Source organism: Lutjanus erythropterus, chromosome 2, assembly GCF_056507025.1.
Source record: "Lutjanus erythropterus isolate fLutEry1 chromosome 2, fLutEry1.hap2, whole genome shotgun sequence".
Lineage (NCBI taxonomy): Eukaryota > Metazoa > Chordata > Actinopteri > Lutjaniformes > Lutjanidae > Lutjanus > Lutjanus erythropterus.
The window spans coordinates 28,067,592-28,094,047 of record NC_139318.1 but is presented as its reverse complement, the minus strand read 5'-3'; the positions used below and the strand labels follow the sequence as shown (position 1 = coordinate 28,094,047).

Below are 26,456 nucleotides of genomic sequence, written 5' to 3'. Positions count from 1 at the left end.
CCCACCCAACTGTATCAGAGGTATTTCCAATACTGGCATTAGCAGAAGTGACAGTAGTGGAGTAATAATATGGAGAAAGAGAATGACAGCACTACTTTAATAAAGTCGAGCTGAAACAACTGATCGATTTTTAACATAAAATTAATGACAGCAATTTTAATAATGTCTTATCAATAAATCATATTGACAAATTGTTCCAGCTTCTCAAATGTAAGGATTTGCTTGCTTTTTTCTTTTATATTATTGTAATTTGAATTATACATATAAAATGTCAACTTGAGCTAACTGATCAATCAGTTTGAATCTTTTTTTTTTTTTTTTTTTTAAGTCAAAAGTCTGTGGTTTCAGCTTCTTTTCTGGTTTCTTTCTTTCTCTATGACAGTAAAAAATGTCAGTAAAAAATGACAGTAAAATGTGTGTAATATTTGCCTCTAAGTCATACGTAATGACTTAAAACCACAAAGCAACTAATAAAGCACAGTATCTCAAGATTGTAATTAAAATACAGAAGACACCGTGACAACAAACAGGATCAAATACAGAAAAAGCTGCTATGAAGTTTATTTCCTTCAGTTTTAGTAAAGAAAGTCACCTATGGCAAACTAAATCAAATCAATCCAGTAACAACAGGCTCAACAGTGACCACAGTCTATCTGATCCACACCTCTCTGGCTCAGTTTCAACACGATAAACACTGAAAGTTTCTGCACAAAGACATAAACTGCGTTGGACTGCAGCGTCCTGCAGGATGATCCTGTAAATCTGTCCACACTCACTATACTAAAATACTAGGCTTTTCATTTGTTGTCCTCAGCAGTTAAGTCAAGAATTGTCTTGGCCAGTTGACTGTGGGAGTAAAAATAGAGTTTGTGCACAGCTGGCAGGTTAAACAGTCAAAGTCCACATTAGATCATTTTATTTGTCTTTTTTTCTCTGCATCACCAACACGACGAGAAAAAAAGCGTCCCTTTCTTACCTGACAGACAGTCTGCAGGACTGAACCGATGAGTAACTTGTAGTGAAGTAAAGCAGGAGGACAGTTCAGTCTGCGACCAGCTGCAGTTTCACTTTATTTCCCGGAAAACAGGAGAGAGAAAAAAAAACTCTGGAAATTATTCTACTGACGTCTAGTGTCTGTAGAGAGAACTGCTTTTATTCTAACAACAATTTAAAAAAAACAAAGCAAAAAACAGAATAAAGCAAGCAAAGTAGAATATTTTATTTAATGGTTGTCGTCAGAGTATTTGAGTATCATGAAAAAAGTGCATGAACACACTGATGTGCCACACTTCATTAATGATTAATACGCGTATTGATTGGCTGTGTTTTGGGGATTAGGGCCTCTGTTTGACTAAGAGCTCAGTGTTCAGTGTGGGTGGCTGCGTTTAAGTCAAAGTTTTATGTTTTCTGCTTTTTTCTAACACCCTGCTGAACTTTGTGTGTACATTTTTATCACTCTCAGTTCTTGTGACTAGGTGCTTAAAACCCCCAAATCACCAGAAGAACCGGAGATTTCAGTCTGAGCTCCACATCCAGTCTTATAAAACTTTATCTTTATCGTCCACAGACCACAAACAATGAGACTGCTGCTGTGCTGTGCTCTCCTGACGGTCCGACTGGCCACTGGTAAGACACTTTTATGATCCTAATCGTCCACAATTATAAATTACTCATAGTTAATTAATTTTCTGTGTAGTTACGAGTTTAGATGTTTGATTTTATTCTGTATTTTGACATCAAACTATGGTTTAAAAAATATAGCATACTTTACTGTATTAGAAATATAATTTAAGAATGTAAAAGTTATCACAACTACTCGTACTTTTAAGTTAAAGTATATTTGAAGTATAAATACAGAAATTATAATGTCATTAAGTTCAGTGTACTTACAAGAAGTGTACTTTATTGTAAAAGCATTATAAACACTGTACATTAGTACATTGTACATTTTAAAAAGTATCCTAAACTACAAATAATTATCAGTAAGTTAGTTTGAAAGGTATAATTATTTTCAAGTCATTTGTAATACACTATTAGTATGCATGTGTACTTTAATTTGCATGTATGTTAGCACATATACACCCATAGACTATAAGTGTACTAAGCATACTTGAAGTTGTTCCACTTTAGCACATGAAAGTACAGTAAGTATGTTTAAATAGTTTTTTTTTTCTAAAATTTAAATATACTTCATTAGTTGTTCCAACTAATCACACTTGAACTATACAGATGATTAGTCTGTACACTAAATGTATGCCATAAATACTATATTATATTTGGCACATTTGCTCTTCTAAGGGTTTATAAATAAATGTATAAACTATAAAACACAACCAATCAATTATTTTCAGTGTAATATTTTTTGTTAGTATCACAGTAAGATTGTTATGAAATAATACTGAATATATGCCAGTAATAGTGGTAGAAGTGGTGGTGTGTTTCAGTCACCAGATGTGTATGTTTTCTCTGGTTTCACAAACCAGCAGCAGTGTTTTCATGGTCCAAAGGTTATATGTGTGCAGGCCCGTGCCCAAATGTTGCAGCTGGTACCAGCGAACACCTGCACTCCACTTTAAACCTGCAGGACTAAATACATACAGAGAGATGCAGTCAAAGAAATACAGTCAGCCTGTATTATTGTTGTGTTCTTCACTGAACAGGGTACCGCAGCCCTCTGAATGACTTCCAGCGCTCTGAGGGCAGAGAGCTGGTTCCCACCTCCTGGAACTCGGCTCGAGTGTTGACGTTACCTGGTCTGAACCTGGAGGACTGCGCCACACGCTGCTCACAGTCTCTGGACTGCAGGTACGCAACTTTTAACTACTGCAATACATCAGATTGAAAGCATCAGTAGGCACCCTTTTCTTCCAACAAGGATATAATTAGAATGGTTATTATTAGTTGCAGTGCTTATCTCTGCTCGGTATAAGCCCTTGAGGATATCATGTGTTTGTGGTCATGTGTGAGTGTTACATCTTTCTGTATTTCATAAACTGTAGATGGCTCAGTTTTAAAGCAAGCAGGAAGTTACTGGAATCACATTAAACTGGTGGGCTAGCATAGAAAACTGAGGGGCATCTATTGGTACCAACCATGTCAGGCCAGCTTGTTTGGAAAGATGCTAAATAACACTTTGGCGAGGGAAAAACTGATGTGACCATCCTGTTGGAAAGCTATGTGAATAAAAATGGGTTCTATGGCTACCCAAGAGTCTCCCCCTCACACACATGGTGACTTTATGCTAATCTGAAGCAATCTGGTCCAAAAACCATGCTGTTTTTTACATGCAGTATAAATGTGTTATTTTTACCTATTCTATTTGAATATACTAGGGTCCCTAAACAGAATTAATGATGCATAAATTGGGTCTGACTGAAAAAAATGTCACTCTTGTGGATTCAATAAGCCCTATTGTATTCACATGTGATGCTGTTAGTCTGGATAGTATGTATTTCAATGTAGTAAGATCTTTTTTTTTAAACATGTACATGCTTGCTTGTTGGAATTAAATTCAGTTACCCGGGTTGGGGTTGGGGTTGGGGGGGGCGGTGATCTAATCAGCTCTGTGCCAAAACATTAACCTCCTGAATAGCCACAATTTCCATTTGTGCATGCAGGCTCGGATCTATAAATAGGCAGCATCAAGTGTAAATTATTCAGAATTTCAGGTTGTGTGTGTCTCCAAAAATGCCAAAACATACTTTGCAGCTGTGTTGGAGATATAAATTAATGGCTCAATAAAGTAAATTAAAGGATGATACTTATTGTCAGTGAGCTTCCTGAAAAGATCAAAACCATAGATTGTTCCTTTTATTTTGTATTTGTAAAGAGCTCCATAATTGTCCAAAATCTGTTAAAACACATCAGTAAGCCACAGTTTCACAACAAAAGCAGAGCGTCAGAATAAAAAAAAACCATTTTAACTGCTGCAACATTAATATTAGTAACAACAATCTGTTGTTACTTCTAATTTTCCAGTTTATATAATTGCATGCAATAGCAGTGTATATCTCAAATACCTATAATTATAAATCTACCATCTACAGTAGCAGACATATTATTATCACAACGTGTATCTGCATATGGTTTATTATGGCCAAAACAGAAAGTCAGTTTGTAAATTGTGATGGATGTTTACAACTGACAATTTGGGTAATGATTTTATTGTTAGCCTTTGTTTTTTATTTCAAATAAATTTGTTTGAACTTGGCAATGTGTTTAAAATGTTTATGATGGTCTGACCAGTCACGTCTGTTGCCAGAAACTAATGTTGTTGCTGAAAGAGAAGACGGCTAATACTATAAAACTGAGACCCATGTTGCAATAAACCATGATTTCTGCACTATAATGTCTTGTTCATGGTTAATTTGTGAACACAAAGAAAGTACTTAAGGATAATTTAGAATTGCTTCTTTTAAGTTTTATGTCTGTGGATGTACAAAGCTTTGACGTGAAAATATTCCTCAACGCCAGAGCATTCAACTACGAGACCCGTCCGATTGTCACCTGTAAACACCTGCCGTGGGTGGGTGATGGCAGCAACGCTGAGGTGAAGAGAAACGTCAACTGTGACCTTTATGAGAAGAAAGGTAAGAGTCACATGTGATGTTACAGAGATCAGTGTGACGTATCGTTCTGGAGTTGTTTGATGGGATGTTTTTTTTTTTTTTTTATTGTGAAGTCTATGTCAGGAAGTGCATTGTGGGTAAAGGAGAAGACTACAGAGGGAAAGTCTCCACCACAAGAAGTGGACTCACCTGCCAACAGTGGTGGTCCAAGTTTCCTCACGATCACAGGTGAGACACTGAGAGACTTTAGTCCCATACAGTGTTAATGATCAGGGAGGGTTTGGACACTCTCTGCTCAAACACACTGGATTTAAAACTAAACTACGAGCAGAAAATCTGATATTCAGCTTTAAGAGAGTTTGAAGGTGTTAACATGCATATTGTTTGACTAGTGAAGGACTCGTAGCCTTTTTTATACATAATTCTCCAATTTTAGGACTGTGTTATTGTTCATAAACATCAGAGATGGCAACCAAGTCACTGTTTTGCAAGTCACAAGTCCCAAGATTTGCACTCAAGTCCTAAACTTTGAGTTTCAAGTCAAGATTTTCATGCAGTTTTTAGCATATTATGTCGGTTGAATATTACATTGAATAATGTTTTAGGAATGTTTTAAGGCTGTCTGTGAGTTTTCTTCCACCCTTTAAAATCAAGAAGTCCTTTTGACCCCACCAAAAGCTTTGGTGACTCCTAGTTGGGGTCAAGACTCCCAGGTTGGCACCAGAGACCTAAACATCTTTACATATGTTAGTAATGCAGGCTTTTGGCTTGTGGTGGAATTCATCTGCAGTCAAGTGGCCAAAAAAAAAATCAACTGATACAGTTTCAAGTTTGTATTAATTTGCTCATTTACAAATTATATAATTAGGGCACTGTGTATAAAAAGGGCTCTAATTTCCCACACTATTGATCTGAAGTAAATGTAAACATCCTCAAATTAAAGCTGAGAGTTGGCACTTTAACCTCATATTCACTGTTACATTTACAAACAAAGCTGGTAGTAACAGAGCTCATAAAAGAAACAAAATGTGACAGCGTCCTACAGCATTTTAGTTTCACTGTATAATAACTGGAACCGTCCGTCTCACTGTAAAACTCTCTGTTCGTCTCAGGTGGACTCCCACAGCCACTAACGGTCTGGAGCTGAACTACTGCAGGAATCCAGACGGGGATCGTATCGGTCCGTGGTGCTACACCACCGACCCCGAGCGACGCTATGAAAGCTGCAACATCCCCCAGTGCAAAGATGGTACATCCCATACATTTATATACTTCTACTTATATACATCACCATGCTGAATGTGAACGTGTGAATTTAGCCACGTTTCCACCTGGAACATTTATTCCCAGGAACTACTTTTCAAGGAACTAAAATGGTCCTTCAGCCTGTTGTAGTCCGCGCTTCCGCCACAGTCTAAACACCTGCAAAGATTAGGTTTGCTGTTTTCACACTTCATTTCTGCACACAAATGTTCAGCTCGCTTTAACTTTGTTTTCATGTAGGCTTATACCTTATAATTTGCCCTGTAACTTGATGTTGATGAACAAAAACTAGTTTGCGGCTGTAGATTTTTCATAAGCAGGTGTTGACTTCTCGAGGAATTTCTTTGAAAGAACTCCTTAAATATTAACACAGATCCATTTAAACCCAAGAAAATACTAATTAATTTTGCTGGAAACTTTTTTCCCTCTGCTGATTTGTATGTTTTACATATAAAAACAAATTTCACGCTTTTTGCATGTCAGCTGCCTGCTGTGCACTGACTAATAGATGGTTACTTTGGTAAAAGAAGGTTGTAATTATCAAGTGTACCAATTGAACACGGTCTCTATTTTCCCCGTAATTAGCGCCAAATTACATAGTCCAGGAGCCTCCCTAAGAAATCACAATTATGCCAGCTCCTTTCAAGGAAATTATGTGTGGTAGCATTAAAATAAAATGTTTCTGTACGGGTGATGTGTTTTTGACTGCGTTTGCAGAGGTGTGCATCACGTGCAACGGAGAGGACTACAGGGGGCAGGTGGACCACACTGTGAACGGCAGAGAGTGTCAGAGATGGGACCAGCAGTACCCTCACCAGCACATCTACCAGCCTGAAAAGTACTCTCAAATATTCATCACTACATTAACTGTCATGTGACTAATCAGTCTAATTATCTGATTGTAAACTGATGTGTAGCAGGTGAATCAGTATCAAACAAGATGACTGGTTTCTCCCACAGCTTCTGACCTGTTGAAGGTCTTTGTTCTGTTATTGTGTGCATTATAAATTAGTTGTTTTTTTTCAATTTTGTGTATTTTCCAGGTATCCAGACAAGAGTTTAGATGATAACTACTGCCGTAACCCCGATGCCTCTCCGGTGCCCTGGTGCTACACCACCGACACTGAGGTGGAGAGAGAGAACTGTGAGATCAGCAAGTGCAGTAAGTGATGCTTTTTAATAATATCACTGTTAGAAATATGCATAATAACATAAAAGATAGAACGATTAGTTAATTAATGGATTAGTCGATCAATCGGAAGAAAAATAATGAATCAAAAACTATTATGACAAGTGATTTTTTTTTTTTGTTTGTTTTTGTTTCCCACAGAAGAGTTTGTCATGAAATTCTGTATTTATTGTGACTTTGTCAGTTTGTTCTGTACCCACACTGAATGTCTGTCCATCCTGAGAGGGCGATCCCTCCTCTGTGCTCTCCCTGAGGTTGCTACCATTTTTCCCTGTTAAAAGCGGTTTAGGAGGAAGTTTTTCCGTACCTTTTTGAGGGTCTACAGAACATGGTTGACAGATTGCAGAGCCCCAGGCGAATTGAATTTGTTATTTTGGGCTATATAAAATATTTTTGAAGAATATTCAGGCCAGGCATAAGGGAAAAATGAAATTAGGAAGATTTTTTTTTTTTTTTCGCCTTTTAAGGATGAGTTGGAATGAAATTTGATTCTGAACATTTTGACTTTATTCCCAATATTATTCTTAATTTGGGGACTTAATTCTCAGTGTTTTTATTTTATTTTTTCTTTTCCACTTCATCCTCGACTTTCTGACTTTATTCTTAACTTTTCAACTTTATTCTTGACTTTTGACTTTATTCATTTCAACATTTCAAAAACTATTCATCTCCCTTTTTTCTTATGCCTGACCCTAATAATCTTCTATAATTTACACCTTCTGAAATTTGAAGATTTTCTGTTTTTCTTGGTCTCATGTATCATAAGCTGAATATCTCTAGGTGATGAACTAGTGTCAGAGAAAATTATATTTTTCATTTTTCTCTGTTTTCTGACTATTTGTAGACATTGATTGAATGGTTAATTGACATTGAAATAATACATGCTGAAAATTGTTGTTGCAGTCCTAAATAAGATATTACTGTGACGTTTTGTTTCATAGCGTGAGTGTTTGGGATCAGACCCTCTTGCTTGTTTCTTCTGCTTTGTTTCTGTCATTAGTATCCTCTGGCAGAACAGAGGAGACGTGAGCTGAATTGAGCTGATTCTTCCTGTGGCATTAAGGGACACGGTGGAATTACAGAGTCTCATTAAGTCGCTGTAATTAAATTTAGAAAAATCACCTTTTTGGTGTTTGTGCAAATTACTTCCCAAATGGTGAGACACTTCACGATTGTCCCAATGACTCTCTTTGATTTAAGTGTAAATGCGGCTACAGAGTGTGAATGTTTGTCAGTGATTCGAGCCCTGCATTGTCTCACAGGGTCTCAGGTTAATTAAATGTTAATTACAATGTTGTCTTATCATTTTGTTTCTCTCTATACGGTTTATTTTCATTTTCATTTGGTTGCTGTGAGTTGTTACTGTGGTATAGCTTTAATTACGAGTAGCAGGAGAACAGTTATTTTACAAATATACAGAAAAAATAAATTTAAAGGTATGATCGAATGTAATAAGTATTTTGTATGTGTAGGCATTTCACTTCTGGCAATGTGGCTTAATAAACCTTAAAAATGTATATTTTTAAAGCTTATTGTTTTGCTCTTTGGGGGTTGTTAAACATTTAATAAATGATGTGCCAAGGCAAACTCAAATGCTGAACTCTTAACTCCAGTAAAGTAAATAAATAAACCCAAAGAGGACATCAGTGTTTTCTCCACAATTTCATCATGATTTGTGCAGCATGACACAGGCAACACTGGTTTCTCCCCTGAGGACAGAGATCACTGTGACCTAAAAATCTATAAGATAGCACCATCTTGTGGTGCAGTGCTGAGTAAAATCAAAACACTGCTCCAAATCAATTCTCAGGGAACAAATCAACAAAAAACATTAAAAAAAGAGATAATAATCACATTATTTCATTCTTGCTTTGGTGTTTTTGTTTCATTTGAATCTTTTCTTTTATCCAGTGTGTTTCTTCTGTTTTGTGTTTGTCAAACAAACAAAACAATCAGAATTAATTTGAGGTAATGCACCCTTTAAATCTGGAAATTCAAATCCTGGATTTTAAAAATGAACAAAGTCAGGCTCTTTACACTTTACAGATTTTTTTTTTTCATCTCAACTTCAGATTTAACCACGTGAGAGAGTAGGAATCATTCTAACGTGATACTGAACTTTTGAAAAGAAGATTAAATCAGATCCCCTGCAAAGATATTTTGGCGTTTCAAGACATAGAAAAACTCTGCTCAAAATAATCGTCTAATAAAGTATGGTTTTAACGCCAAAAAATTTACCTTGGTAGCTCATTAAATTACATCTACACCTTCTCCTACACTAAAAAAATGCAGAATCCATGAATATGCAAGTATTTTTTTTATTTAAAAAGTTTAACTACTCGTTTCTTAAGATGTCTCTTAATTAAGTGAAAAGTCAGTCTACATGTGATAGTTATTATTATTTTATTTATATAGCCCAATATCACAAATCACAATTTGCTTTAGCTTGTCCCGTACAACCCTTGATCAGGTAAGGAAACCTTTATCATTATTGTATTTATGTTACCTTAGAATGAGCTGTTTATACCTACCGAAGGTGCAGTGCCATGTTTCTACAAACCAAACACTGTCTGTAGATGCAGCCTTTTGTGTTCTGGGCGAGTTTTGCCCCACCACAGGTTCTTCTTCAAACTCTATATCAGTCTAAATAACACTATTTTTGAGTAAAAATTGACTAAATATACTGTAAAAGAAATAGTTGGGACAACTCAAAATTTCAAGACAATGTGCTGCAATAGATTTTTGAGTTCCCATCCACTTTCGTGTAGTTTGGCGGCCTGAGGATTGCAAAACTGCTTTTTGCAGATGATGTGGTTCTGATGGTATCATCGATCTGTGACCTCCAGCGCTCACTGGATCGGTTCGCATCAGAGTGTGAAGCGGCTGGGATGAGGATCAGCACCTCTAAGTCTGAGGCCATGGTTCTCAGCAGGAAACTGGTAGATTGTCTACTCCGAGTAGGAAATGAGTCCTTAGTCCCTCCAAGTGAGGGAGTTCGAGTATCTCTGGGTCTTGTTCTTGAGTGAGGGGACAATGGAGTGTGAGATGGGCCGGAGAATCGGAGCAGCAGGAGCGGTATTGCGTTCGCTTTACACACTGAAAAGGGTTTTCTCAGGAGGGCGGCTGGCATCTCTCTTAGGGATCGGGTGAGAAGATCAGTCATCTGTGAGGAACTCGGAGTGGAGCCACTGCTCCTTTGCGTAGAACGGAGCCAGTTGAGGTGGTTCGGGCATCATGTAAGGATGGTCACCCCCCTAGGGAGGTGTTCCATGCACGTCCAGCTGGGAGGAGGCCACAGGGCAGACCAAGGACTAGGTGGAGGGATTATATCTCTGCCCTGACCTGGGAACGCCTCAGGATCCCACAGTCAGAGCTGACTAATGTAGCCGGGCAAAGGGATGTCTGGCGTCCCCTGCTGGAACTGTTACCTCTGCGACCCGATTTTGGATAAGCGGTTGAAGATGGATGGATAGTTTATTTTATACTTTTAATACAATTTTGGGGGGTTTCTAAAACTCAAAGATTTTATCTACGGAAAAGTCAATTATCTGAACAAAAGATCAGAAGTTGGTAAAAGTTTTCTCAACTTATACATTTGTACAGTGTACTAATTTTTCTTACTGTAAACACATTCCACATATTTTATCACTTATTTTTGACTTGAATTTCATTACAGTGACAGATCATAAATCACAAAATCAACAATTAAATCCGCAAATTCCTCTGCGTCCTTCAGTGTCCAGGAGACCTGCTCACATTAATATTAACCACATTAACTAACCTCTCCTCTGTGAAGTCCAGAGGTGACCTATAAATGCTAATTTATTTCCTTTTCAACTTGCTCCTTCCCTCCAGCTGAGGTGCGGGTGGAGAAACGCCAGCGCTCAAGCTTCACCACTAACTGTTTCCGCGGCCGTGGGGAGGATTACAGAGGCAAAGTCAACGAGACAACATCAGGTATCCCCTGTCAGCGGTGGGACGCCCAGTACCCTCACGAGCACCCCTTCTACCCAAACACATATGAGTGCAAGTAAGTACATACAGCTTATGATATACGGTAGGACGGAGGAGGGAGAAGAAGTTGAGTGTTTTTGAAAGACTGAAAGACTTTGGGGTGATTTTCTGCACTCATAGCCTGTTAGTTTGCTTCACACATGAATATTAATGTCAAGATGTCGTTGCAGTGAAATTTCTTGCGATCTTATTTCTCTCCTGACAGTTGACAGGAGATGATAGATGGTCAGTAACTGCACATTAAAAAGCGTGCCGCACTCTGAGTGGAAATATGTGATGTGAAATGAATATTAAAGTTATTTGTGACGCGGTGATCATTCATCATGACAAAACTGATTACAAGCATTTGAATCATCCATGTTTGTAGAAGTTATAAGAAATGTGTAATATCAGCGTGTGATGTGAGGGCTGATTTTGATCGTGTTGTTTTGTTTGTTTCATTCAGGTTATTTGTTCTTGCTGTGTTTTGAATGTTTACTTAATTTTGATTTGATTGAGTTGTGTGACACTGGACCAGAGAGCTGGAAAATACATGTTTAACACAGAGATTATTGATGAAATATATAAAAAACAGGGGTAGGACTTGATAAGTACTCACTTTATGTTGTTTATTCTGAGTTTTCTGTTAATTTTATTCATTATTCTTGTGATTTCCCAGAGGTGAAATGGCTACAAAATTTTAAATAGAGAAAAAAGGTTTTTTAATAAAACTTTTGTGGCTTTGATGCAATGAAGAATTAGCAATTACATATTGTGACGAAATAAGATGATATGTTATGTATTTGATTATAATAGAAGAACCTGCTTAAATAGAAGACATTTTAAAGAGACAGTTCACATGTCCATGTAAGTGGAAAAGTGCATTATATGCAGGTTGTTTAAGAATAAAATCAAAGTAAACCACTTCTACTTTCCTGTGTATCATCCAGAGGTTTGGAGGAGAACTACTGTCGTAACCCAGATGGGTCGGAGGCTCCCTGGTGCTTCACATCTGTGCCAGAGATGAGGACTGCTCTGTGCTTACAGATCAAACGCTGTGCAGATGACATCGAGGCTGAAGGTAAAACTTGATTCAGATTCAGATTTGAACAAGAAGATAAATTCAGTGAATAGCTTCATTTCAACTGTAATGGATAACGATGAGCCTTAAGACTGTATGTGTACTTACATCAAGACATGCAGGGCTGTATTCATGATTTTAGAAATACTCCACATTCCCTCCAATGAAAACCCTAGAAAATATTGACCAGGCACCAATAATAGTCTCTTTTTAAGTGCTTTGATTTATCATATTTTATTTATTTGGTGCAGTGCTCAAGTATGTCACACTCAGGTTTATTTGATATTGTTAGGTCTGACTAAGTGGAGGACCCAAATGCAGACACAGGAGGCAGGGGGTAGACTTCAAAAGGTATTTAATGAACAAAAAACCAAACATAAGCTTACATGAATGACGAGGGTGAATCCAAAAACAGGTAGGGAGGAACAAAACCAAAAATCCATAAATCCGAAAACACTGGGAAACACTGACCAAGACGGAGACGAGACGCGAGAGTGACAGAAACAATGAACCGACAAAGGAAGAGGACAAGACACAGGATTAAATACACTAGGAAGGGGAAGGAAAACAAGACACAGGTGAGGGCAATCAGGAACAGGTGAAAACAATCAGAGATCACAAGGGGAGGGAACACAGACAAAGACAGGAAGTAAAACCAACACACATGAGGGAGGAACAGAAACTAACAAAATAAAACAGGAAACAACCAACCAGAATCCCAAACCATGACAGTACCCCCCCCTTAAGGGACGGATCCCAGACGTCCCTTCAGAAACTAAATCAAAACTCAGTCCAAAAAAAAAAAGAGTCCAAGAGGAGCAGGGTGGGCGGAGGGGGTCCGGAGGAGGGCCAAACAAAAATCAGTCACGATCTCAGGCACCCAGCCTGGCAACAAGGATCAGAAGTCCGAGTTCATAGGCCCCGGGGACTGGACAGGGGTCAGACATGAAGGCTTGAGGGCCAGGCCGAAGCGAAGGCGAGAAGCAGAAGACCTCAGGCGGACGGCCTGAGTGCGGGGCAGAGGCGAAGCAGGAGACCTCAGGCGGACGGCCTGAGTGCGGGGCAGAGGCGAAGCAGGAGACCTCAGGCGGACGGCCCGAGTGCGGGGCAGAGGTAGGGACCTCAGGCGGACGGCCCGGGTGCAGGGCAGAGCAGGAGCAGAGCCCTTCTTGAGGCCGGCGACGAAGGCGAAGGCAGAGCCCCTCTGGAGACGGGCGACGAGCAGGAGGCCGACGGCGAGGGCTAGACCACTCTGGAGACGGGCGACGAACAGGAGGCCGACGGCGAGGGCTAGACCACTCTGGAGACGGGCGACGAGCAGGAGGCCGGCGGCGAAGGCAAGACCTCTCTGGAGACGGGCGACGAGCAGGAGGCCGGCGGCGAAGGCGGGACCCCTCTGGCGGACGAGCAGGAGGCCGGCGGCGAAGGCGGGACCCCTCTGGCGGACGAGCAGGAGGCCGGCGGCGAAGGCGGGACCCCTCTGGCGGACGAGCAGGAGGCCGGTGGCGGGACCCCTCTGGCGGACGAGCAGAAGGCCGGCGGCGAAGGCGGGACCCCTCTAGCGGACGAGCAGGCGGCCGGCTGTGCTGGCGAAGACGGAGGTGGAACTCCTGTGGCAGTTGAGGCGACAACTCCAACGGCAGCCCAGCCACAGCAGGAACTGGAGGCTGTGGCGATGGCTGTGGCGATGGCCGTGGCGATGGCCGTGGCGATGGCTGTGGCGATGGCGGTGGCGATGGCTGTGGCGATGGCGGTGGCGATGGCTCAGCCGGAGCAGGAGGAGGTGAAGATGGAGGTGGCGGCTGCGGCAGTGGCAGCGGCCCAGCCGCAGCAGGAGCAGGGACTGGCGAAGACTGCAGTGGAGGCTGGGGCGGCAGCCCAGCCAGAGCAGGAACTGGAGACGGCTGCGGCCCAGCCGGAGCAGGAACCGGAGACGGCTGCGGCAGCAGCGGTGGCTGCGGCCCAGCCGGAGCAGGAACCGGAGACGGCTGCGGCAGCAGCGGTGGCCGCGGACCAGCCGGAGCAGGAACTGGAGACGACCCAGCCAGAACAGGAACTGGAAATGGCTGCGGCAGCGGCGGTGGCTGCGGCCCAGCCTGAGCAGGAACTGGAGATGGCTGCGGCAGCGGCGGTGGCTGCGGCCCAGCCGGAGCAGGAACTGGAGATGGCTGCGGCAGCGGCGGTGGCTGCGGCCCAGCCGGAGCAGGAACCGGAGACGACCCAGCCAGAACAGGAACTGGAAATGGCTGCGGCAGCGGCGGTGGCTGCGGCCCAGCCTGAGCTGGAACTGGAGATGGCTGCGGCAGCGGCGGTGGCTGCGGCCCAGCCGGAGCAGGAACTGGAGATGGCTGCGGCAGCGGCGGTGGCTGCGGCCCAGCCGGAACACGAGGAGATGATGGCGGCGACCCAGCCGGAACACGAGGAGATGATGGCGGCGACCCAGCCAGAAGAGGAGAAGGCTGCGGCGGCCCCATCGGGACACGAGGAGATGATGGCGGCGGCCCCATCGGAACACGAGGAGATGATGGCGGCGGCCCCATCGGAACACGAGGAGATGATGGCGGCGGCCCCATCGGAACACGAGGAGATGATGGCGGCGACCCAGCCAGAAGAGGAGAAGGCTGCGGCGGCCCCATCGGGACACGAGGAGATGATGGCGGCGGCCCCATCGGAACACGAGGAGATGATGGCGGCGACCCCATCGGAACACGAGGAGATGATGGCGGCGACCCCATCGGGACACGAGGAGATGATGGCGGCGACCCCACCGGGACACGAGGAGATGGTGGCGGCGGCCCCACCGGGACACGAGGAGATGGTGACGGCGGCCCCACCGGGACACGAGAAGATGGTGGCGGCAACCCAGCTGGAAGAGAAGATAGCTGCGGCGGCCCCACCGGGACAGGAGGCAATGGTGGCGGCGGCCCCACCGGAAGAGGAGGCGATGGTGGCGACGGCCCCACCGGGACAGGAGAGATGAAGGCTGGGTTACAGGACAGTGGAGGCTCAGGAAAGCTGGGCAGCTGAGGCTCGGGAACGCTGGGCAGCTGAGGCTCGGGTACGCTGGGCAGCAGAGGCTCGGGAACGCTGGGCAGCTGAGGCTCGGGAACGCTGGGCAGCAGAGGCTCGGGTACGCTGGGCAGCTGAGGCTCGGGAACGCTGGGCAGCTGAGGCTCGGGAACGCTGGGCAGCTGAGGCTCGGGTACGCTGGGCAGCTGAGGCTCGGGAACGCTGGGCAGCAGAGGCTCGGGTACGCTGGGCAGCTGTTCTTGGCTCGCAGAGTCCAATAGATCAAGGTAGATCTGTAATTCCCTCTTCATGTTACCCAGTCCAATTAGGAGCTGAGCAACTGGGGGGAAAATCCAAAGTCTGGGTCTAGACGACACGGTCTTTTCAATTAAAGAATAAACAAAAAGCTTACGTCTGGGATCCGTGCATCCCTGGATGGCTGAGAGGAGCTGGCCACTTTCCTCAACAGTCTTCTTAAGTTCCTCTGCCAGCTCCACTGACACAAAAAAATCTGCTGGGTCCATGTCTGGTCGGTTCATTCTGTTAAGTCTGACTAAGTGGAGGACCCAAATGCAGACACAGGAGGCAGGGGGTAGACTTCAAAAGGTATTTAATGAACAAAAAACCAAACATAAGCTTACATGAATGACGAGGGTGAATCCAAAAACAGGTAGGGAGGAACAAAACCAAAAATCCATAAATCCGAAAACACTGGGAAACACTGACCAAGACGGAGACGAGACGCGAGAGTGACAGAAACAATGAACCGACAAAGGAAGAGGACAAGACACAGGATTAAATACACTAGGAAGGGGAAGGAAAACAAGACACAGGTGAGGGCAATCAGGAACAGGTGAAAACAATCAGAGATCACAAGGGGAGGGAACACAGACAAAGACAGGAAGTAAAACCAACACACATGAGGGAGGAACAGAAACTAACAAAATAAAACAGGAAACAACCAACCAGAATCCCAAACCATGACAGATATCACAATATTAAAGCAACACTTTTGCAAAAAACAAAACAAAAAAACAAACAAACAACACATTCATCCTCTTACAAATGAAAAATTACATTTCTAAGCAATAGTGCATCTATGGTTGACATAACACAGTAAGGCTACTACAGCCTTAAAGGGATAGTTCACCCAAAAATGACTAGATAAGTCATTATCCACTCACCCTCATGCTGACTGAAGGTGGGTTTTAGTTTTTTTAGTCCATAAAACACTGCTGGAGAAAACAAAACAACAGAAAAAAAACATAAAATGCCTCCATAATGTTCATCTGTCACACTCCAAGTCTCCTAAAGCCCCTACATGCCAACTTGACTTGAAAGACGTAATTTACACCATGTTTTTAGGCTAAATCTTCATTGTAGATCCTTAACGTGGAGTGTGTGTACGTGCACACCGTCTGAGCTGGGTGTGTATGACGTGACCATGTGCTCGCTAAAGTGAACAGCATGTTAGGGCTTTAGAAGACTTGGATTACACCAGATGAGCAGTATGGAGCCGTTTTTTTGTTTTTTTTTCATTTGAAAATTGGTCATCATTCACTTCAATTGTTTGAGAGATTCTGCAGAGCTGTTTTCCTGTAAAACTTCAGCACTGTTTTGTGGACTAAAAAAATAAATCCAATCTTTAATCAACATGAGGGTAAGTACATAAATGACTGAATTTTCATTGGTCTCCTATGAGTTATGTTGGCTAATTTTAGCACATTTCTACATGTGCAGCCAATGACATTTACGATCGTCACGTTATTGCTGCTTGTGCTTTTGGTCATGGTGGCTGCCGTTCAGCCAAAGTCCCTGCCCTGAAACAAGAAACGTGATGTTCATGTCTGTTTTTCCCCCAGATTGCTACCATGAAAATGGAAGAAACTATAGAGGCATGGTCCGCAAAACTCGTAAGGGGATCACCTGCCAGAAATGGAACGTTAACACACCTCACCGGACCAGGTGTGTTACAAAGACACAGGTTACTTTTATCCAAGAAGAAAACTTGACCGTGACTGCTATTGTGGTCTTAATTTTTATTTAATTTTATTTAATTTTGTTTTATTTATTTTTTTGTAATTTACAAGCTAGTTATTTGTATATCTAAATGTGCTCAAGAATTCATATAAATGAAAAAAGTCAAATTAAAACGCATAATTTCATCACCAGTTCCATTTGAATATCAGCATGTCAATCAGGATACATCATCAGGTAGAGACAAATGTGTTTTACCATTGTTAGCTTAACGTTCCCATGGATGCAATAACAGAAAAGTTGATCGTGTCTGAACAAAAAACTGATGTACAACCCTGCAGCAATAAACAGTCCAAAGAATGTGATGAGGAAATATGATGCAAAGTTAATGAAATGTTTTGCAAAGACAAAGGAATATTTCTTAAGAAAAAGGGATGGGCTTCAAGGAGATCAGAAAGTCATTTCTACATCAAAAAAAAAAGTCACTTTGAAAGCTAGCTACATCGTTCGTGCTCGTGTTTGTTTTTGGAAGGTGATCCATGAACATTTTTTAACCGTCAGAAATGGGCCTTAAATCACAAAAAGTTGAGAACTTTTGCTCTATAAGCTTTAGGGGGGATCTATGACACAGGTCATTATTTTATATTGAAGCTGTGTCCAAAATACATACTGCATACTGATAATATTAACCAGTCATTAACCATTAACCATTAGTTTCTCACAACTGTAAAAAATAAAACTTCTAAAAATAAAAATTCTAAAGATGGTGAGAACCATGAACACCTCACAGAACAAAAATAAATGCTAAATATTTTTGAAGAACATGTAGCATGAAGTGCATACTGTATACAGTTAGTGTGTACTGTAATATGAAATTGGGACAGCGTTGCTGTGGGGATACATGTACAGATGAAAAATTGAAGAAGAAAAAGTGCTTGCCCCACTTTTTTTGCAACATTTATGAGATGGTTACAGCTTGAACAAGATCTGTGTGGTTCTCCAGGATAAACCCGAGGACTCATCCCGAGGCCAATCTGACTGAGAACTACTGTCGTAACCCAGATGGAGACCAGCATGGACCCTGGTGCTACACCACTGACCCCAAAACTGAGTTCGACTACTGTGCCATCAAGCAGTGTGGTATATAACACTGCTTTCTTTCAATATTTTAAGATCCCCTGAGTGGTTTAATGCACTGTGTGGTGTCTGTTTTCTGACAGGCAATTTAACAATTCATCTCTTTTTTTTGTTGTTTCCAAACAGCTGGAGAGAGAGTATCCATGACTGAACCAGTAGGTTAGTTTCTGAATGAATATGAAACATTTTGAAGTTGAAAACAAGCCGTCTCGTGTGTGTGTTTTTTTTTTATAATAGTATGTCATCTTTTTTCTGAACGCAGAGAAGGTAGAGTTCAGTGAGTGCGGGAAGAGAGATGACCGCTTCCAGAGGACGAGGCTACGTATTGTAAATGGTATTCCCGGGAACTCGCCATGGACAGTGAGCCTCAGAGACAGGTGAGTCTGAGAGCTGATGGTGTTTGAGTCAAATAAACTCTGCTGCTGCTGTGAATAACCTCTGACTTCTCGTGTCCAGGAAAGGAAACCATTTCTGTGGAGGATCCCTGGTTAACCCCAGATGGGTGATCAGCACCAAGCAGTGTTTCTCCTCCTGGTAAACTTTATTTAAAAGATTTTGGAGCACAACCCATCCACAGGGTCCATCAGTAGGGTCATTTAAATTCATGAACTGCCCGCTGCAAGCCAACAAATTCCACCAACATACAGACAGAATAACTAGAAAACAGAAACATTCCCAAAGCATAATTATGTATGCTGTCTGAGGTGTAAAATTAAAAGTTACGCAGAGAATATCTGTCATGAAAATGTATATAAAGTTACAGATTTTTGTTATTTATTTAGCAACATTGAAAAAGATAAAAAATAATCTGCACAAGGGACTAAAAGTTAGAATGTCTCAGACTCTGCTGCTTTGATTTTAGCCATTTTAGCTTTACTCAAGGCATGAGTTGGTTGAGACATCCATGGTACATAGATGATGAATTCTCAAGATTTTAGTGCTCCCCAACAAAGGTTGGTGTCATTTCTTTAAGTGCTGGAACACAACTATGATCCATGTGCACATTTAAGTGGTGGCTAGTTTCAGGTCATTTAACCACTGTTCCTATGGTGGCCAGTTTACATACAGTAGACAGCTATAACAGACAATATTATCAAATGTTAAACGCACTTTATGAATAGCTTCATCATGTTGAGAATATTACGCACTAGTCGGTCCACATGAGCAGTCACTCTTTTCTCTCTCTGCTGCACAACTGCAAGTCTGCATCACTTTTCTCATCAAAACAACTGGAAAATGGCACCTTTCACTGCAAAAACTGCACTCTGTCTGATTCAGGGTCATGTGGTTTAGTGGTGATGTAATCTTCAAGGATTTAAACAGATTATGCAAATTGCAAAATATTCTCATTTGGAGGAAAAAAAAGGGCGGTGCTTTGTTTTGGTTTGCTCCTGCAGCAGGACACCTACGATGCCAGACTTTTCTTCTAGTCCCACCCAAGCAGCACCCTCCAGGCTGAAAAATTAACCAAATGCAGAAGTGCCAAACACTGCAGATCTTTGAATTGCCAATTGAGACTTGCTTATGCATAATTAAGGGCATGCCCACTTTGAGCGACAGGTTGGTACAGTCACAATTGGCTAACCACTAGAAAGGCGATAAATTCAGTCCAACTCATTTCCACCCACTCTCATACAATCACACCTTCCTTCAATCAGCATCTGAATTAGAGCCATTGGCCCCTGGCAAAACTGAAGTCCCTCCACCCCACGCACAACTCCACAACACTCTTAATCAGTGCCAGTTATAATAAAGCTGATGATACAGGTCTACCCTGTTACACCGCTAAAATTAAAATCTCCCTTTTTCTTTGCGCTATAAGCAAAGTGTTAACTCAGCCTTAAATTCTGGAAGACCTTGCAGGACAAATATTTCAGGGTTACTTTTCAGTTCCTCTAGATTAACATCGAAATCCCTCCCTTTAAGTTTAGTTGGAGAGATTGAGCATAAATATACCAACTGGTCTGAACGCTGCACTCGAAGCTGAGGTTTCCTTACTTGAGCCAGGCTGTGGTTCACTTTGATCAGTCATGCTGATTTTCCCCACTACAGGTCAAACTCTACTCAACAAGGCTGGTTATAACACACCCACTGCTGTACTTGCAGGGGGTCTGCAGGTTCTCAGTTTAAACAACCAGAGTCAGCAGAGGCAAAAGACAACATAGACCATATGAAAGGATTAAAAACACAATTTATTATTTTATAAATATATTAAAAACAGGGAGTGAGGCAGTAATTTAAATTGACTGTCAAGGGAGGGGGAAATTGTTAGCTTCTCAGTTATCAAAAGGAAGGGGGAATGGTCAGAGTCCTACTTGCAGGGGGGAGGGGGAACAGGCCAAGATCAAGCATGCCACAGGTTGGTTGCTTCCACAGTCGTCACTTGATCGTCACACTTTAAAACGTCACTTGACTTCTCTGGGCCAATGCCATAGACTAGGCCAGCATCACAGTTCAGACTTCAGGAAGCACAACTTTGCCTGAGGGCTGCAGCATATGGAGTAGACCTTGGCCTGCGCACAGAGAAACACAAAAGGATGATGAGAGGCTGGCAGTATTTACATAGAGTTAAATCTTACATACACACAAAGGTAGTGAGAGCCCCTTCAACAATCAGATATTCACTTGAATTGTATGCTTTCACACAGAGAAGCACAAAAAGATGATTAGAGGCAGTAGTGTTTGCTGCATGTGGAATAAGTAACCTACAGAGTGGAGGCACACTCAATCACGCCTGCCTACAATCAGCACCTGAATCACAGCCATTGGCTCACAGCAAAAGTGAAGTCCCTCCACCCCACACATAAACACAATACCACTACACACAGAAAACCACACTCAACCAGTGCCAGTTAGGATGAAGTCACCAAACTGTGAGCTTCACACCGGCTCCTCAGAAACCTGTTTGTGACACCACAGAGACTAAGATGGTGAACATTGTAAACATTCCTGCTTGGCATCAGTTGCAGTATTGTCAGCGTAGTCATTGTGAGCATGTTGGTATGTTGACATTATGTGCCTAAATACAGCCTCACAGAGCTGCTAGCATGACTGTAGACTTGTAAGTATGTTTTCATTAGTGTAAGGTCACCTGAAAGTAAGAATTGTTTTCGTTACCTTCAAATGAGCCGTTTGTTTCTACAAAGGGAGTAGGTCCTTTTCCATGAAGGCTGCCATGTTGAACTGCCATGTTTCTGCAGTAGCCGAGAACAGAAAAACCAAGCACCAGCTCTAGATACATCCTTTTGCATTTTTTGCAAATTTCTGTAGCTTATCCTACATGCTTGGAAGGGGAGGAGTATTCAGTTGGTTGCAATCTACAAACTCACCACTAGATGCCACTAAATCCTGCACATTGGTCTTTTAAAAACATGAAATAAAAAGTGTTGTGCATTGCTTGTATTTGCGTGTGTGAACAGCTACGTGGACCTGCCTGGGTATTCAGCCAGGATGGGAACTCTGTTTCGTGATCCACAAGAAGAAGAACCCGGCGTGCAGACCATCCCTCTCACCAAGATCGTCTGCGGACCCTCAGAGTCTCAGCTGGTCATGCTACAACTGGAATAGTGTGTACTGTCGAGTGCCCCCCAGCATGCACACACACACACATTCAGACATACCAATAATCTCCCCCTGACCCTCTCTTCTTTTCTTTAGCCCTGCCCAGTTTAATGAGCGTGTCTCACAGATCTGCCTCCCTCCTGAGCGCTACATTGTGGCTGAGGGGACGACCTGTGAGATCGCAGGATGGGGTGAGACAAGAGGCAAGTATAATCCTTTGGAAGTGATAACTTGGCATTAAATTCACTACACGCTGCGTTTCATGCCATGACAATATGCCTCTATTACAATAATTAATACTAGATGACTTCCTTAGAACAAGCATCTTGTTTCTGCCCTTGAAGTAATGCTGCTTCTAAATGAGAGAACTATTCAGACCGTTGAGCAACAGATGGCGTTGCTATTTCCAGCAGCCTTCAACATCTGTCCACCTTCCTCTTCTTTTCTCCATCTCTCTGAACACATTAGCTGCTAACTCATTCCTACTCCTCCTCCTCACTATTTTTCAAGGCACTGGAGATGAGACTGTCCTCAACGTGGCCCACATACCGGTTCTCAGTAACAAGGAATGCAACAAATACTTCAGAGGTCGTGTTCGGGAGAACGAGATGTGCACGAGTTCGTTCCAGGGCGGGGTAGGCGCCTGTGAGGTAGGTGTTCATGCAAAAGAGGTTAAAAGCTTTATTGTTTATTTTGAGTGAAATATCTTTTAGTCTGGAGCTGCAATAGTTTCTTCATTCACTACTTTATTTTTAAGATTTCTTTTTGCATTTTGCCTTCATTAGGTTATTGTAGAGATGCAGACAGGAAAAAAATCTTAGATTTATACATGAACTTAGCTTAAGTTTAAGTAATTTCAAATGGTGTGTTTACGTTGTTTAAAAATATACTGAGCATAAAAAAACTTGTTTGCATAGGTTCTAAGCCCATTTGTAATTTATGCACCTGTTGTTTATGTGTATCTCAGATTAACTTAAAACTTAAAAAACTTAAAAAAATAAACACCTGCCTCACAATCAGCAATTTCCCCTTATATAATCCTGCACAAATAAAATGAGAGAATAGATAAGATCATTTCCACATCAAAGTAAAATCTTATAAATAACTGCTTTTATAAATAATAGTTGTCTTTTTTTTTTTTTTACATAAGTCAGTAGTCAGTTAAAATCATAATATATAACATTTACACATGAAAAAACGTCAAAAAAAACCTATAAATATGTTATATGTTTTGTTAAGCCGTATGCTTGTTGGTGTTATTAACATTGTTCAAACGCAGAGAAATCTATAAGGTGCATTTCCTGCTAGCTGTTCCTTCCAGGAAAACAGGAGATACATTAGATACATCAGACGGTGACAAAGGAAGTTGAGGAATATGAATAAAACTTAAACATTACCTCATCCATGGATATGATTTGAAGATAGCAGCTCCCATAATTCCACGCCACTTCACATCTACGTCTTCTTTTATTGTTGTATTGTGAGAGACACTTAGCAGCAGAACTTACTTTTTATACATTACGATCAAAATTGCTTGGAGGTCAATTTTATAAATGAGGACCAAGGGACGTTGAGGTCAGTAAGGAACACGTCTTAACCTGTAGGTCACCACAGGCCCAACGCTGACCATTTTTTAAACATTTACCGCAGTGTGCAGCGACATTAAAGGAAATATGCTAATTTACTGTCTTGTTGAGAGTTTGGTGAAAAGATTTATGCCGCTTTCACGTCTGTATGCTAAATATGACACCAGAGCCAGTAGCCAGTAAGCTTAGCTTGCCACAGTTTGCCTGGTTCACAGCAGAGGTGGAAAGAGAACTGAAAATCTGTGCTCAAGTATAAGTACTGTTACATGCTAAAATATTACTCAATTACAAGTACAAATACTGGTGTTAGAAAAATACTATAAAATACATTAAACATCAATGATGTGTATAATGTATAATGTAATGTACATGTATTAATAATAATTATGTGTAAGATACAAAACACGTTCATTTTTTTTCTGTTTTGATTTCAGCAAATGGCTCCACCAGACAAAAAAAATATTTAATGAGGTGCATTACTGCCATTTTTAGACTATTGATTAAATATTCATGGATACATTTTTAATTGGTTAAATTCTCGATGCCCATTAATTGATTAATGAGTAATCATTAACATCTTTACTCTAAACCCGCTGCAGCGTTTAGGTTTTCATCCATATGTCCTGGTTTTAATTGGCCTGTTTGCAACCAGATAATCTTATTGGTTACAAAAATGCAGATGAAAAGTTTAGATATTAACTCAACTAGTACTCAGTTCTCAATTACGATTTCGAATATAACTAAATACATTACACAATATAATGAATACTGTAAGTACAAGTAGAGGTACAGACAAAAAACTACTTAATTACAGTAACTTGAGTATTTGTAATTTGTTACTTCCACCCCTGTAAATCAGGGAGCTTCAGAGGGGCTGGACTGTATTATTTTGGACAGAGCCAGGCTAACTGTTTCCTCCCGTTTCCAGTTTTATGCTAGGCTAACTTACTACTGGCCATAGTTTATATTAAACATACAAACATGAGAGTGGCATCAATCTTCTCATCTAACTCTCGACAAGAAAGAGAATAAGCGCATTCCCCTGCTGAGCCGAGCATTAACACTTCAGATCTGATGGCGAAGAAAATCTTTTGATGATGTGAATCACTAAGTAAAGAGCATACAGCTATTTATACATTCCTATAAATCAAACACATACACCATTTGGATAATGGAGTCCAGTCCGTAATGGAGGAGGACTGGACAAGATGTGACTGCAAGATGTTTCCAACCTCAGCAGTGACAGTCAGTCATAACAGAGACAAATAATGACTGTAGAGTGTTGTTCCTGTGTGTCTGCAGAGAGACTATGGCGGCCCTCTCGCCTGTCAGAACAGGGACTGCTGGGTACTTGAGGGCGTGATCATCCCCATGAGGCGCTGCGGACACCCAGGGCAGCCCAACATCTTCATCCGGGTCTCCGTTTATGTGGATTGGATCAAGAAGGTCATGGAGATGGCTTAGAGACACATACTGTCATCCAACAGGGACTGATCAAACCTTCTGTCGAAACCCTCGTGACCAGTTAACCATTTACATTTTTGTCTTCTCAGTTTTACATTAAAAGTATTAATAATACACCAAACTTTATATTCAGATCTTATTACATTAATACATCATCAAAAAGACTCATCCAGCCTCTCTCTTGTGATTCATGAAGAAAATGCAAGGGCAGCGCATTAATTTGTTACAGTATATCTGCTTTAAATTAATTTTTATGTGCATTTATATTTAGTAACTAACTGTGTGCATCTGCAGGGGCATTTAAGGTCGTGAATTCCTTGTTGCCAGCAGCCAAAATGCAGCAGACAGAAAGCGCAGAAGACATATATATTCCCAAAACATTATCACAGAAATAGAGATGCAAGTGTGTGTAAGTAAGTAGAATAATGTAAGTAAAGTTGTACAGTTTGTGCAGCATTTTTCATTAAAGGAAAAACTTTTCATGTGGATGTCCTGTCAGTGTTGATGGTAAATATAGTCAACTGAAGCAATAAATTTCACAGTGTGTGATATATTGACGGAGTTACTTTGCTGCAAAACGAATCCAGTGATGTCTCAGTGATGCAACTGGTGTTAAGGAAGAACTGCAGGCTGTTGCAGCTTGGATTCCCAGTCAACTCTGGGTAGCCACAGGTGTAACAGATAAATATTTTTGTCACCTGTTTTTGCCAACAAAGAAATAGCTGGCTAGGGTGGTGATAACATGGTAACATGGGTGTGAAGGTCACAGCCATTCCTGCAACGTGTCCTGACACATGCAGGCAGTGGTGACACCGCTCTGTGAGCTTTTGGTTAATATAGCACGCACTGAGGAATTTATTGCTTCAGTTGACTACATTTACTATTAGACTGGACATCCACTTGAAATGTGCTGAATTTTCTCTTTAAAGCATTTATGAGCAAAAACCAAACATTTAATAAATGGTTTACAACACAATATAATCTAGTTATAAGCTGATTTAAGGTATTTAAAGTCTTAATTAATGTGTGTTGCTATTTGTCAGCAATTCTAACTTCTTTGAAAACATTCTACTATTACAGCAGTTTTATTCTATTTTCATTTGTTATCTGTTTTTACAGCAGCCTCCACTTATGAGTAACCACAAGAGGAGTTCTAGTCGTTGACAAATACATTTATAAAACTGAAGTCTCCTTATTATAGTGCGTTAGAAACCATTTATTAGATGTATATATACTGCTTATAAATGCTTAATATGGGGACTTTGGGCAGCGTGTTGCTACCATTGCCAGAAAAAGAAAAACGGATCAGTATTGCCACGGCAACACAACCCTGGGAAACTTGGCATACGCTCGTCTAGGGGCTTCCAGAGCTCGGTCGAAACAACAAGAAAGAATGAGCGTTCTGCTGCCAGGCTATAGTTTAAGTGTGTGGGTCCACCTGTTTCCTTTCCACTCCAGCTCCAAATCTGATGCTCATCACTCAGCCTTCTTTACTCTCCTCGGCCTGTCACCACTTTTCACCAGTGCTTCGCTGACAGTTCATTTTGTGGACATTAAAAAACGCAGACATTAACTCGAAACAAAACTTTACATAGAAAGAGAGAAGCTTCGTGGTCCTCTCCTTGCAG

The 26,456-nt window shown here is 41.5% G+C and overlaps 1 protein-coding gene across 1 annotated transcript; it reads left to right on the top strand.

The window, feature by feature from the left end:
* Positions 1–1,353: 1,353 nt before the first annotated feature.
* Positions 1,354–24,941, top strand: mst1 (macrophage stimulating 1). Its single transcript, XM_084736046.1, has 18 exons — positions 1,354–1,626; positions 2,661–2,805; positions 4,474–4,589; positions 4,682–4,796; positions 5,681–5,817; positions 6,549–6,669; positions 6,875–6,993; positions 10,876–11,050; positions 11,964–12,094; positions 16,966–17,068; positions 18,084–18,220; positions 18,344–18,376; positions 18,480–18,594; positions 18,674–18,751; positions 21,637–21,783; positions 21,875–21,981; positions 22,289–22,428; positions 24,667–24,941. Exons 1-18 carry the CDS (start codon positions 1,578–1,580, stop codon positions 24,826–24,828), a joined length of 2,130 nt encoding a protein of 709 aa, XP_084592172.1. The 5' UTR covers positions 1,354–1,577; the 3' UTR covers positions 24,829–24,941.
* The last annotated feature ends 1,515 nt before the right edge of the window (positions 24,942–26,456 follow it).